The sequence below is a fragment of the Leishmania panamensis genome (genome assembly GCF_000755165.1).
Source record: "Leishmania panamensis strain MHOM/PA/94/PSC-1 chromosome 29 sequence".
Lineage (NCBI taxonomy): Eukaryota > Euglenozoa > Kinetoplastea > Trypanosomatida > Trypanosomatidae > Leishmania > Leishmania panamensis.
The window spans coordinates 994,282-1,006,050 of NC_025875.1; the positions used below are offsets into that span (position 1 = coordinate 994,282).

Here is an 11,769-nt window from a genome sequence, read left to right on the forward strand (position 1 = left end):
CAAAAGTTCAAGAGACTTTGAGTATAGTGATCTCCTAAAGATGAAGAAGTACCTTGAGGTGTCTGCAGCGCGTGAAACGAGTCAGATTGAAAGCTACGTCGCTGAAACGGCTGAGTTGAAGGCGGAGATCGAGGCACTTAATCAGGAGCTGCTGACGCTGAACGATTCACAGCTCGAGGCTGGGTTGCAGGAGGCACTTTCCGAGCGTGATGCGCTTGTATCGGAAATGGTGTCGAAGCTTGCTGGCGTTGGTCTAAGGGGAGGAGGTGCACCGCTTGTATGCTTTTGTGGCACGTGCAAGACTTCGCTGTGCTCGATCCCTCTTGGCTCCTATGAAGTAAACACGCTGGTCGTGCCGCTGTATGATCTTGTGGGACCACCACCACTGCTGCAATGCAATCTTCACGTACAGCTCACCGAGACCAATGACGTGATGGTGGTTGTAGAGCTCGTGGAGCTGCATCATTTACCTGACTTTGCCACGGGTGGAGTGCGTGCGTCGATTTGGTTTGAAGGGCAGGCGAGCAGTCGGGTTGTTACTCCCATTGTCTCGCCAAACGGTGGTAACCCAAAGTTCAATTTCAAGCAGGTGTACATTTTTGGTCCATTGACGGGCGAGCTTCAGCGCTTCTTTTCCGCTGATGTGTTATATCTACAGGTGGAGGGCATCACGAGTGTCTCGGAGGACTTGCTTGATAGGGATGACGTGGAGGCGCAGTGTCTCTCTTAGGAGAACGAAAATCTGCCTGCTACCTTGTTCCTTTCTGGCGCTCTACTGCGGAGCCGCCTTGCTATGTATACGTGCAAGAGAAGTAACACGCAGCTGCAGCACCTCTTCGATCCTCTAACCCCAATGAAACGTGGCTGCTGCACATCTCTGTTGTTGAAGGCTTGCACGGGACGACTGCTGTGTCTAACTGAGGAGCCCTTTTTCTGCTTCCATTCGTTACTTTGTTTCTCTTTGTCTTCTGGGTACCCCACGTATCAAAGGCAATGTGTTTTTTTTTTTAATGTTTGTTTGCCCTTGCACAACGCGCTGGTTTATCGCCGTTGCTCGTGCTGTCGTACTTGTGGATGGCAGTCGAAGGTGTCTTTATTTTCTCTTTTGCTTGTAGTCCCCCTCGTTTCTGCCTTTGTGCGCTTCTTGTCGGTGTCCTACACTACTCGATAAACGTACAGTATTACCTCTGGTCACGAAATACGTCTGAAAACTGTTATTCAACGTGTCCATCCCTGCCATAGAATATGAGCTAAACTCAACTCTACCGCAGGCCAGTACACATGAAAGAAAAAAAATGCAGAGGCCTCACTAATGAGGCCGGACTTCTTTCTATTTTTCTTTTTGGCAAGTGTGCGTGCCTCTCTTAGCGCTCTCCGAGCTGCCGCCAAGTAGTGCGTGGACGCTGCAATTCGACGCACCAGGGAAGGCTGCCTTTGTGCGCTTTACTTGGTTCTTGTTTCCAAAGGCCTGTTGCTCGCTTCCTCTCTTCCCCAAGGAGCACGCAGCTCTCGCTCTATGTGCGTGTCTCTTGGTGAGACGGTTACCTACAGTAATGGAGACCGGCTCGCACAAGTGTCATACATACGTGTGGTTCCTCTACGACTCACTCTCGTCTCGGTTAACTAACTTCTTTCCCCTCATACATTCTCTTGCTTCTTCTACTAATTATGCTGCTGTTCCATATCGGTGCACACCCACCCGCATTATGTTACAGTTTTCCCTTACTCATTTTCACATTCCTAGGCCCTAAAAGTACACCCCGGTAGAGTTGAATGCTGGTGCAGTGCGTTTGCCACTACTCCAGCAACATACCCAAACTGGATCAGGAGACAGATTGAATCTTTCCCCTCTCTCGGCTGCTTCTTTTTTTTCATCTTGCTATGTATCCTTCTTCTGTGCAGTATTGACGTGTGGCAATACTACGCTTGCACCTTTCTGTCCTAGAGTCCTGCTCCGATAGGCACAGGTGTATCTCTTTCCTTTCCCGTCCTCTTCGTTCCTGATGCTAAGACGTCAGGCTGTATCTTTTAAGAGGACTGTGCATGTTGCTACTGCGTTCTAGCATTCTAGATCTTCACCCCTTACATCCGCCAAATTACCGGTGAGAAGCCTCGTCAACAATCACACACACACACAAAAAAGAGCCTCTACCACCACCACGTCAGCGACTCTTTCCCCGTCTGGCGCCTCTGTTGCATGTGCGCGACTTGAGTGAGCCTTTGATCTTAGGCGTGCACCACCTTTTTCTTTTTCCCCTGGTAAGCCTTCCCCCTTTGCTGTGTTTATTGCCTTGCGTGCGTTTTGCCCGCAAGTCACGTTTCTCTTATGGTTTTCTTTTGTGAAAGAAAACAAAAGCGGAACAAGGAAGAAATACGCGTGCACCAGAACTCCCACCACCACACCTCGAGATACTCTGCGTCATCCCCTCTTACCCCCAAACAGAAGGTGTGTTCAATTTAGCTAAACCATGTCTGACGATGGAAAGTCTCGAGTGCAGGTCTCTCTCCGTATTCGACCTCTAGGCAAAGGGGACCGGCATGGCACCAAAGTTGTGGTGCGCGGTGTCGAGGGCGGCGGTGTCGTCGTGGATGACAGGCGAAAGACGAAGCGCACGTACCAGTTCGACTATGTGTTCAGCGGCGGCCAGGCCGAGGTGTTCGAGGCGATCGGGCGGCCGATGCTGGAGGAGGCGTACAAGGGGTTCAACGTGTGCCTGTTTGCGTACGGGCAGACGGGGAGCGGAAAGACATACAGCCTGCTCGGGGACGTGGGGAGCGAGGAGCACGCGGGCGTGGCGCCGCGGTTTGTGAGGTGTCTGTTCGACGAGGCGCAGCGGATGGTGGACGAGGACGCTGACCTGACGATCAAGGTGTCGCTGTCGATGATCGAGGTGTACATGGAGAAGGTGCGCGACCTGCTTGTGCCGCGGCAGCGCGGGCAGGAGCCGGAGTCGCTGGAGATTCACGAGGACCCGAGCCGGCGCGTGTACGTGCGTGGCGCAAGCGTGCACCAGGTGCTGAGCGCTGAGCGGATGATGGAGCTGCTGCGGAAGGGCAACGCGAGCCGGCAGACGGCGGAGACTAGGATGAACGAGACGAGCTCGCGGTCGCACGCGATCATACAGATCACGGTGTCGCAGGAGTTCGCGTCTGTGGAGAAGAAGGACCTGGAGTGCGTTGTGTCGCTGGTGGACCTTGCGGGGAGCGAGCGGCAGACGAAAACGGAGTCGAGCGGGCAGCAGTTTGACGAGGCAAGAAAGATCAACCACTCGCTGCTGATGCTGGGGCGCGCGCTGAACTCGTTTAGCGAGCGCAAGGGCAGCGACGTTTTCATCTCGCTGCGCGAGTCGAAGCTGACACGGTTGCTGTCGGAGAGCTTTGGGGGGAACAGCAAGACGTGGATGCTGGCGACAGTGTCGCCGACGGCGTTCAACCTGACAGAGTCCATCTCCACGATGGACTACGCCACCAACGCGATGGCCATCACCAACAAGGCGAAGGTGAATAGCCTGAAGGGTCTGGAACTGAAGGAGCTGAAGGCTGCCGTGGCACGTTTAGAGAAGCAGCTGGAGAATTTAGCGATGGTGCGCGGTGCAAAGGCGCTAGATGTGGCGGGACTGCAGGAGGAGCGGGATGCACTGCGTCTGGCTGTTCTCACTGCCCGCTCGCAGGACGCCGCCTCAGTGCGGCTACGAAGTACACTGCAGCATATTCAGCTTGGCAACATTGCCCTTCGACGTCGTGTTGAGGCTGCCGAGAAACGTATGATTTGGTCGCTAGACAACGAAGCCTCGTTTCTGTTTTACAAAGGCCGTTGTGCTATTTCGCTGCGGAGAGTGCTTCGTGGGGAGAAGCGGGCGTACCGCCTCGCGCTGTTGGCTGAGAATGGTCAGCTGACGCCTTCTACCTTGAATGTGGAGCTATTCTCTCTGAGCAAAGACGTTACGGCGCGCAAGGATCCAATGGAGCTGGTGGGGCAGAGTATCAGGTTTTGCCTGCGCGTTGTTGGTGCTGAGGACCTCCCGCCACAGTTCTGCCGGCATTCCTTTTGCAAGCTCTCCCTCCTATTCGATCAGGATAACCACTACTTCACCACGAGCACCGCGGAAGACACTACAAGTCCGCGTTGGAATCTCGTAAAGCAGTTTGAGCTGCCACATCTGTCACCCGAGGTGATTTCCCACTTTAGCACTCATCGTCTTTTTACGTTCGAGGTGTTTGGGTTCAGCACGTAGCATAGAAAGTGCGATTGGAGAGAGGAGAGGTGAGGACCCACACTTGCACCTCGCGCCGTACTCCATTTTCTCACTTTGTTGCCATAATACGTTAGTAGGATAGCGCGCCTTTCGTTGTTTCACTATGTACGCCCTTTCAATGTGCGCGTGCTGTTTGCGAATCGTGATCGCTGTGATTCTCTCTTTCTCCCCTGCTCATGGCTTCCTCCGCTATTCTTCCGATGTGTTCTCGTTTTTTTTTTCCTTTCTAGTACTCGTCGCACTTTTTAATTTCCCTTGTTCCTGCGTGGTCGCTTGTCGACTAGTTTTCGATTTGTGATGTTGTGTTGCATTTTGTTGGTCTGGCGCGTTTCCACTTGCCTTATATAATGTCTGATCGTTTTATTTATTGCTCCCTTTCTTCCATGTTTGCCCTCTACATGTCTCACTTGTTCCGTGTCTTCTTTTCTTCCTGTTTTGTGTCATCACCGCTCAGCGCGCGTTTTCTCAGTTTTGTTCTGTTCACCACTCCCCTTCTCCCCCTTTTCGCGTGAATGCCGCGTTCTTCATGTGAATGGGGTTTACGGAATCTGCTTGGCTCCGCGCCTCTTTTTTTCTGCAGTAGGGGGGGGGGGGGAAGGGAGGGAAGGAAGGAGGGAAGGGTGTCTTGAAACGGATCAGTGTTCTGAACATCTCTGTTATTTCTCCCTCTTTCCTGTATCTCATAGTCGCTTTTCTATTCCGTCATGCTGTTTCTTCTACCACCCTTTCTCAGCTGTTTTCTCTCATTAGGGTAATTTGTTTCGTTTTCCTTTATCAGCGTGTCCATTCTCGGCCACACAACACGAGTCGAACTCCGCTCCACCCGTGCCTGTCCCACAGACCCATCGCGTCGTGCGAAGCAGCACACTACATACGCGGTACACCAATGCGCTGACACAGCTATCTGCGCACGGCCGCCCTCCGCCTCAAGCGCTGCCCACCCACCAACGTTCCGCACGTCGCCGTGCAGCCGCCCCCTACAAGGCCGGCCGTCACGTGGTGCGACCCACGGCGTGGCCCAGGCCCCACGCACCCGCAAGCAGCGAGGGCCGCGTGAGATGCATTCGAGCCGCGCTGACACCCCGCCCATCATGCACGCGGCAGAGGCGTGCCCGCTGTCGCCGGTCGCTCCGACGCCACGCCGTCCAGGACATTACACCGCCGGCATCCGCAGTGATGCACCGCGCCTTGACCTCCCCGTGTCGCAGGCGCTGGACCACGCCACGACCAGAAGTGGTTCGGTGGGGGTAGGGATGAAGGGGGACTGGTTGGCTTCCCCACATAGAGCGGGGGCACTAAGCCCTGGAGGTCAGGCACTGAGAGGTTCCCGGTCATCAGGGGTTTCCTTCCTTTGAAGGGAAAAAAATGTACACTGTCTTCGGTGAGCCGTAAAAGCAAATTCCCAAACGAGAAGGGAGCGTAGTCATAAAAAGCGTTAGGGATGTTGGCATCACTTAGAGGGCACAGAATTTCTCTTGTGAGTGCGGCGCTTAACAGTGACTTCCTCTTGCGATGCGGACGGTATGTATTCACTCCCCTGGCCTCTAAAGAGAGGAAGCCAAAGCGAGTGCAGTGCATATTGTACCGTTGACAATGCGTCCGCGAGTAAACAACACGCCGTGCATGCAAAACTGCCATTGTGCTTGAACATAGCGTCTCAGTCAGTGTATGTGTGTCTGCTCATTTGGCGATCACCATCTGTCTGTTCTCCGCCCCCTTTTTAAGTGCAATTTTTCATTGTCACGAATATATTCAAATCAGAAATTAGCACACACATGTGTATTTCACTCCTCTCTCTCCCCTCAACACACACATACATACACACCCACACACCTACACACGCACATACGCACATACAAAGGGGCCTCTCCTCTTCTCAAAAGGTGCCTCATCAGCCAAGCACGACGGAAAAGCGAGCGGAGCACAAATTGCAACAGAAAGGGAGGGACGAAGGCATAAGGGAGAATACCGCTTTCTACCTTTTCATTTCCTCCTCTCTCCGCGTCTACTTTTTGGGTTCTTCGTTGTTTTACCCGACTGTACGTCTGTCTGCGATTGCGTCTGCGTCTCTGTGTGTGTACGTTGACGTCCCGATTCCCTTCGCTCTTTCGCCATTTTATGCCTTTCCCCCTTTCGTGACCCCTCATTCTGCCCGCTCATCTTTATTGTGCGGCATTTGTTCCTTTGCCTCTCTTCCTCCGGCCTCTCTGTTGCTCCTTACACTCTTTTCCCCTTTGCCTTGTGCACTTCGTTGGTTTACTGACTCGTCATCTCGGGTACTTGTTAACATACTCGTAGGGGAATGGCACGTTGAAGAGCTGAAAAATAATACTGGAATATCAGTAGCAGAGGCGCAAATACACTCAATCATGCTCGATTCACACGCCGTACATCATTATTGCGACCTTCTCTAGCCTTCCTTTGCGTTTCCCCTTTTATCGCCTGTACAGATCTCTGTTCCTCCTCCCAAACCGAGCTGCTCACTTGACTCCGCTGAGGTGTGTTTTCTTTTCATTATGTTCCTACTCGAAGTACAGCGGTAGACACGACAACATATACATAAAATATTTGTATTGTGGCTCATTCAACAGCGCAAGGTACCAGAAAGACAAAGAAGAAACAAAGTGTCTGTGTGCGCAGCACCTTCACCCTCTCTCCATTCGCCATCTCTCCTCATCTTTTTTCTGCTGTCTTCACTGGCCTCTGGCTACATCATTGTCAGTGCCACTGAGGGACAGAGAGAGAGAGAAGGAACTAGAGAGTGTCTTTGCACACACGCACTCACTGGCAAACATGCACCACACCGATACATACACATATACTCACGACTTCGTCGATAGGGAAGTGTTTCATTTGATCAGTCCATGAGCGCCTTTCTCTCAACGTATTTTTTTTGTGTGTGCCATGGGCAGTACCGTTCAGCTCAGTTGCTCCTTCTTTGCCTTGCTTGCGTGGGTACTCTTGTTTCTTTTGCGTGTTGTTTCCTACCATTGGTATCACTGTCCGTCTCGCTATTATTTATTTATTTATTCACTTATGTGCCCTCTCTGCTGCGTTGTTCTTACTGTGCTCTCTCTCTCGTTCGTTCGCTTTGTTCATTTTGTTCAGATTTGCGTCTTTCATTCTTGTTTCTTTCGTTGCTTTTACTCTGCTGTATCCCCTCTTTCCATCCATCTTCCTTATTTTTCTCTCTTTTTTCCATCTCCCGCTCTTTCTTCCATTCCGCGATTATTGACCAGTACCTCGGCTGTTTCGGCTGTTTGTTGACTGTGTTGTTGTCGCTGTTGGTGCTGTGTCCGCGCACGTGTTCGTGTTTACCCTCACCGCCTCCTTTGAGAGTGTTTCTCTCACTCCCCCTTTTTTCGCTCTCTCCACCTTCTCCCTACTCCCCCTTTTCGCTGCGTCTATACACACATTTGTAAGAGCGGTGCGTTTTTTCTTTTTCGTTTCGTTGTTGCCTTTTTCCACGTCTCTCCCGGCTTTACGGGAGAGGTTGGCACAGTGCCTGACATCCAGGGACCAGTACCCATACCCTGTGAAGGAAAGCAAAGCAACTCCCCCTATTCCTGCCGATACCAAACCACTTCTGGTGGTGGCGTGGTCCAGCGCCTGCGACGCGGGGAGGTCAAGGCGCGGTGCATCACTGCGGATGCCGGCGGTGTAATGTCCTGGACGGCGTGGCGTCGGAGCGACCGGCGACAGCGGGCACGCCTCTGCCGCGTGCATGATGGGCGGGGTGTCAGCGCGGCTCGAATGCATCTCGCGCGGCCCTCGCTGCTTGCGGGTGCGTGGGGCCTGGGCCACGCCGTGGGCCGCACCATGTGACGGCCGGCCTTGTAGGGGGCGGCTGCACGGCGACGTGCGGAGCGTTGGTGGGTGGGCAGCGCTTGGGGCGGAGGGCGGCCGTGCGCAGATGGCTGTGTCAGCGCATTGGTGTACCGCGTATGTGGTGTGCTGCTTCGCACGACGCGATGGGTCTGTGGGACAGGCACGGGTGGAGCGGAGTTCGACTCGCGCTGTGTGGCCGAGAATGGACGCGCTGAAGAAAACTTGCTTTCCCCACTTTTTCTTGTTACGTCTGCTTTGTCCTCATTCTCTGCTCTTTCCTGCTGTGCGTCTGTCTTCTCCTCTTCGGCTTCGCCTCGCTGTACACGTTTCCTTCTCCATACAAAAAAGAGGAGAGTCAGCACATCGCTATGGCTGTGCGGAACTTCGAAAAAAGACAATAGGCGTCGTCTGATGCTTTGATCATGGCCACCTTCCGGCCTCTTTTACTTTCCTCTTCCCTCTTACGTTGCTTCCTGGCCCTTTTCTTCCGCCTTCTCTCATGTACCACTTTCTGTTCTATGTTTATCATCTCCCCTTCGTCGTCACAGGGACATGCATTGCTTCAATCACATGCCATTCCAACACAATATAACCTGCTTCTATAGTGAAGAGAAGGGTTGGCAAAGGACAAATCAGAAAATACTTGTTTCTTCTTGTCCTTTTGTGGGTTTTTTTCTTTTTTTTTAAAGCCCCGGAGCCTCGAGTTAAACAGCAGACGTTCTCACAACGCCGTGGGTAGCGGCTCCTTTTTGGTGACATCGATATTGCCTACCACGTCGTCGTAGCACCTGTGTCTCCCTCTCCTCACCATGCCTCTATCGAGCTCCTCGAACCCTCAGAAACGTGACAAGGAGCTCAACGCGAGTGCGACCTACTACAAGGCTGGGTGGCGCTGGAGCCGACAAGCAAGCACGCCGCCTCTTAGCCCCCATTATGAGCAACAATGTGACCGACTTTTAGGAACCTTTGAGAACAATTTGTTGCAGTTGGAGGACTCGACTTGTATAGTGGGGGGCGAGACTAGCCCCTCCCGATTCCGCACGACTGCAGCGGCCTATGGCACACGCATCGCACCACACACCGTAGATTCCAAGGTGCTGATGCCCTTTATGCCGTTTAGTCTGCGCTCCACGCTTGCACATGAAGCGCTCAGAGACCATCTGGCGATTGGCCCTCAGGCAAGCAGGCAGCAGCACTTGACCAAGAGCAGCCGAAAAGTGAGTACTAACTCCAGTCCTCGTTTACCGACAACCGTAACATCGATGCCGATTCACGCTACATTGATAGATACAACGCAAGACGCGGCCTTCCCATCAACATCGCACATTGACACGGTCACGGTACCTAGTGCATCACTCAAGTCAAAGCGTGCAGAGAGTGCTGACTCCGCAACCTTGCTTTCTTCCGCGCCACTGACGTTCTTGTCAACCTTGATTCCCCCACCGCGGTTGCAGGACGTCGGCAAGCTTGTTGTTGTGCTAGATCTCGACGAGACGCTTGTGTATAGTCGCGACATCACTATCTACAAGCGTCCTGGTGTGGTTCAGCTGTTGAGGACGCTGAAGGGGAAGTGTGAGGTGATTGTGTGGACAGCCGGCACGCGCGAGTACGCACTAGATGTAATTCGCATAATCGATCCGGCATGCGCCGTGCAGCACTGCATCTACCGCCACCCCATATGGTGGACAGGCGACGTGGGCTGCGTAAAAGACCTTCGCCTGCTAGGCCGCCCCATGGATCGAGTGCTACTTGTAGACAATACCCCCAGCGTGTTCCGTGCTAACCCGCGCAACTCCCTCCTTGTCGAGGACTTCATCGTTCCACATCCGAGAGCGTACAACGCACAGGAGAAAACGCTGTCGGTATTGGCCGACATCTTCGGGCGTGTTTTCCGTCATATCACCTCTCCATGTGTTGCTGATGTGCTGGCAAGCAAGCGCATCAGCCGGCAAGTCATTCAACTCGAGCAGGGTGGACGTGTGGAGCTCAACATCCTCACCTCTGCCTGAAGCAGGGATATGCCGTGGCCCGCGTCCGCGTGACCGGCACCGATGCGATTAACACCATGAGCGAGGGAGGGTATGGCGGTGTCATCCGCGGTGTCGGCCTCTCTCCTGGACTGTGCACCATCTGCCGATCTTTTGATGACGCTCTTCGCTCTTTCTCCATCCTGCTTTGCCTTGTTTCTCCTTTCTCTCCTTATTGCGTTATGCGTGTACGTGTGAGAGGGCTCGACTGCCTGCTTGGAGGTTACCGTCCCCGGCTTCACGATGCGAGCCGAAATGTTTCTTGAACTCCTCCACTTGTGTCTCTTCTCACCGTTAGCGTCGATGGTGCACTCCTTTTTTGTTTCCTTTGCCGTGGAGGGTTTTTTTTTGGGGGGTTTACTTTCACCCTTCTCGCTCGCCCTCCCAAACTTGTCCGTGCTCGTTTGCTGCTTTTGTGTGTGTGTTGTACTAACCCACTGCGCCGGCCCCCCCTTTTTTTTTTACTGGCGGTCTGTGTTCACCTGTTTGCATTCCCGCCACCGCCTCCCCCACTTCCTTTCTCTGCCCTCACCGGCATCGTGACGCTCTCCTTTTCTTCTTTTCCTTTTCACAGTCCCCGATTGCTGCTAGGACGCTGTGCAGTGGCCTTTGTTGCTCAATCCAACGAAAAGAAACATCTTGTACCCCCCCCCGCCCGCGCCTCTTCCCACACCTGTTCACCCTTACTTCTGCGATGATCCTTTTCTCTTCCTTTTCGTAAATTTGATTCGTTTATGATCTCCTCGCGCGGAGCCACTCGCGTCTCTTTTCGTTTTTTTTTTCCTTCCTGTCCCTTTCTTCCCTTCAGAGCCGCTCACAGCCACTCTCTTCTCTCTGTTCCCTTTGATTTCTGGGCTGTTGCTGATGAACCTTACTGAGAGCAGTACTGCTGTCCATCTCTTCATTTTCCCTCTCTTTTTCTTTGCTTGTGCCTTTCACAGTGAAGTTCCTTTCTGTAGGCGTGTGTCTGTGTCTGCTGGGTGCTGGCAGTCACGCTCTTGATGAAGGTACCGTAGAAGCGGAAGAAAAAGAGAGAGGCCCACGGATGGCGAGCACACAGCAGACAAAGAAGTGTATGTGTGTGTGTGTGCACTCCAGTTTTTGTTGAGGGGGAAAAGTATGAGAAACACACTCGCCTAAAATACACCACGCGGCCGTCCTCTTTTTCCCTCTTCCTCTTTTTGCTTCCCTGTGCCTCATACATTTTTTTTTTCCTCTTCCTCCCCGTCACTCACATTACCTGTCAGACTCCTCTTGTGGTTTGTTTCTTAGTCGAGAAAATGTGTATAAGAGAAGCGGTGGAGGTGGTGGGTGTACTATGCAATGCGCATAGGCATTCTCGGTTGCACGGCACCCGTTCACCCACCCACCCACATAAACACATCCACATCCACACAGCACCCACTCCGAGGCCGACACAACTAACCCAAAAGCGTTGCTCTCCTTCTTTGGTTCAGTTTGCTCTTTCCCCTTTGCACATTAATTCTCTTTTCCTATCGCTGTTGCTCTCTGTCTTTTCAAGAGTGCTTTGATGCTCTGATGACCGGGCGCCTCTCAGTGCCTGACATCCAGGGCTTAGTGCCCTCGCTCTATGTGGGAGGCTGCCAGGCAGCTTCTCCCCTCTCTCCCTGTCAATGCCAAACAACTGTAGCTCGTGA

The 11,769-nt window shown here is 53.0% G+C and overlaps 3 protein-coding genes across 3 annotated transcripts, besides 3 other annotated features; all 3 read left to right on the forward strand.

Moving 5' to 3' along the window:
- Positions 1 to 730, forward strand: LPMP_292400 (kinesin, putative; the record flags this gene model as incomplete). The annotated part of the gene is made up of 1 exon (XM_010702542.1): positions 1 to 730. A coding segment is annotated over one exon (730 nt), but the record flags the coding sequence as incomplete, so codon positions are not given.
- A 1,738-nt stretch (positions 731 to 2,468) lies between these two features.
- Positions 2,469 to 4,235, forward strand: LPMP_292410 (kinesin, putative; the record flags this gene model as incomplete). Its single annotated transcript, XM_010702543.1, has 1 exon — positions 2,469 to 4,235. The coding sequence occupies one exon, from the start codon at positions 2,469 to 2,471 to the stop codon at positions 4,233 to 4,235; it is 1,767 nt and encodes a 588-aa protein (XP_010700845.1).
- A 785-nt stretch (positions 4,236 to 5,020) lies between these two features.
- Positions 5,021 to 5,596: a repeat region.
- A 2,159-nt stretch (positions 5,597 to 7,755) lies between these two features.
- Positions 7,756 to 8,304: a repeat region.
- A 1,042-nt stretch (positions 8,305 to 9,346) lies between these two features.
- On the forward strand, positions 9,347 to 10,093 carry LPMP_292420 (hypothetical protein; the record flags this gene model as incomplete). Its single annotated transcript, XM_010702544.1, has 1 exon — positions 9,347 to 10,093. One exon carries the CDS (start codon positions 9,347 to 9,349, stop codon positions 10,091 to 10,093), a length of 747 nt encoding a protein of 248 aa, XP_010700846.1.
- Positions 10,094 to 11,644: 1,551 nt separating this feature from the next.
- Positions 11,645 to 11,757: a repeat region.
- Positions 11,758 to 11,769: the final 12 nt, after the last annotated feature.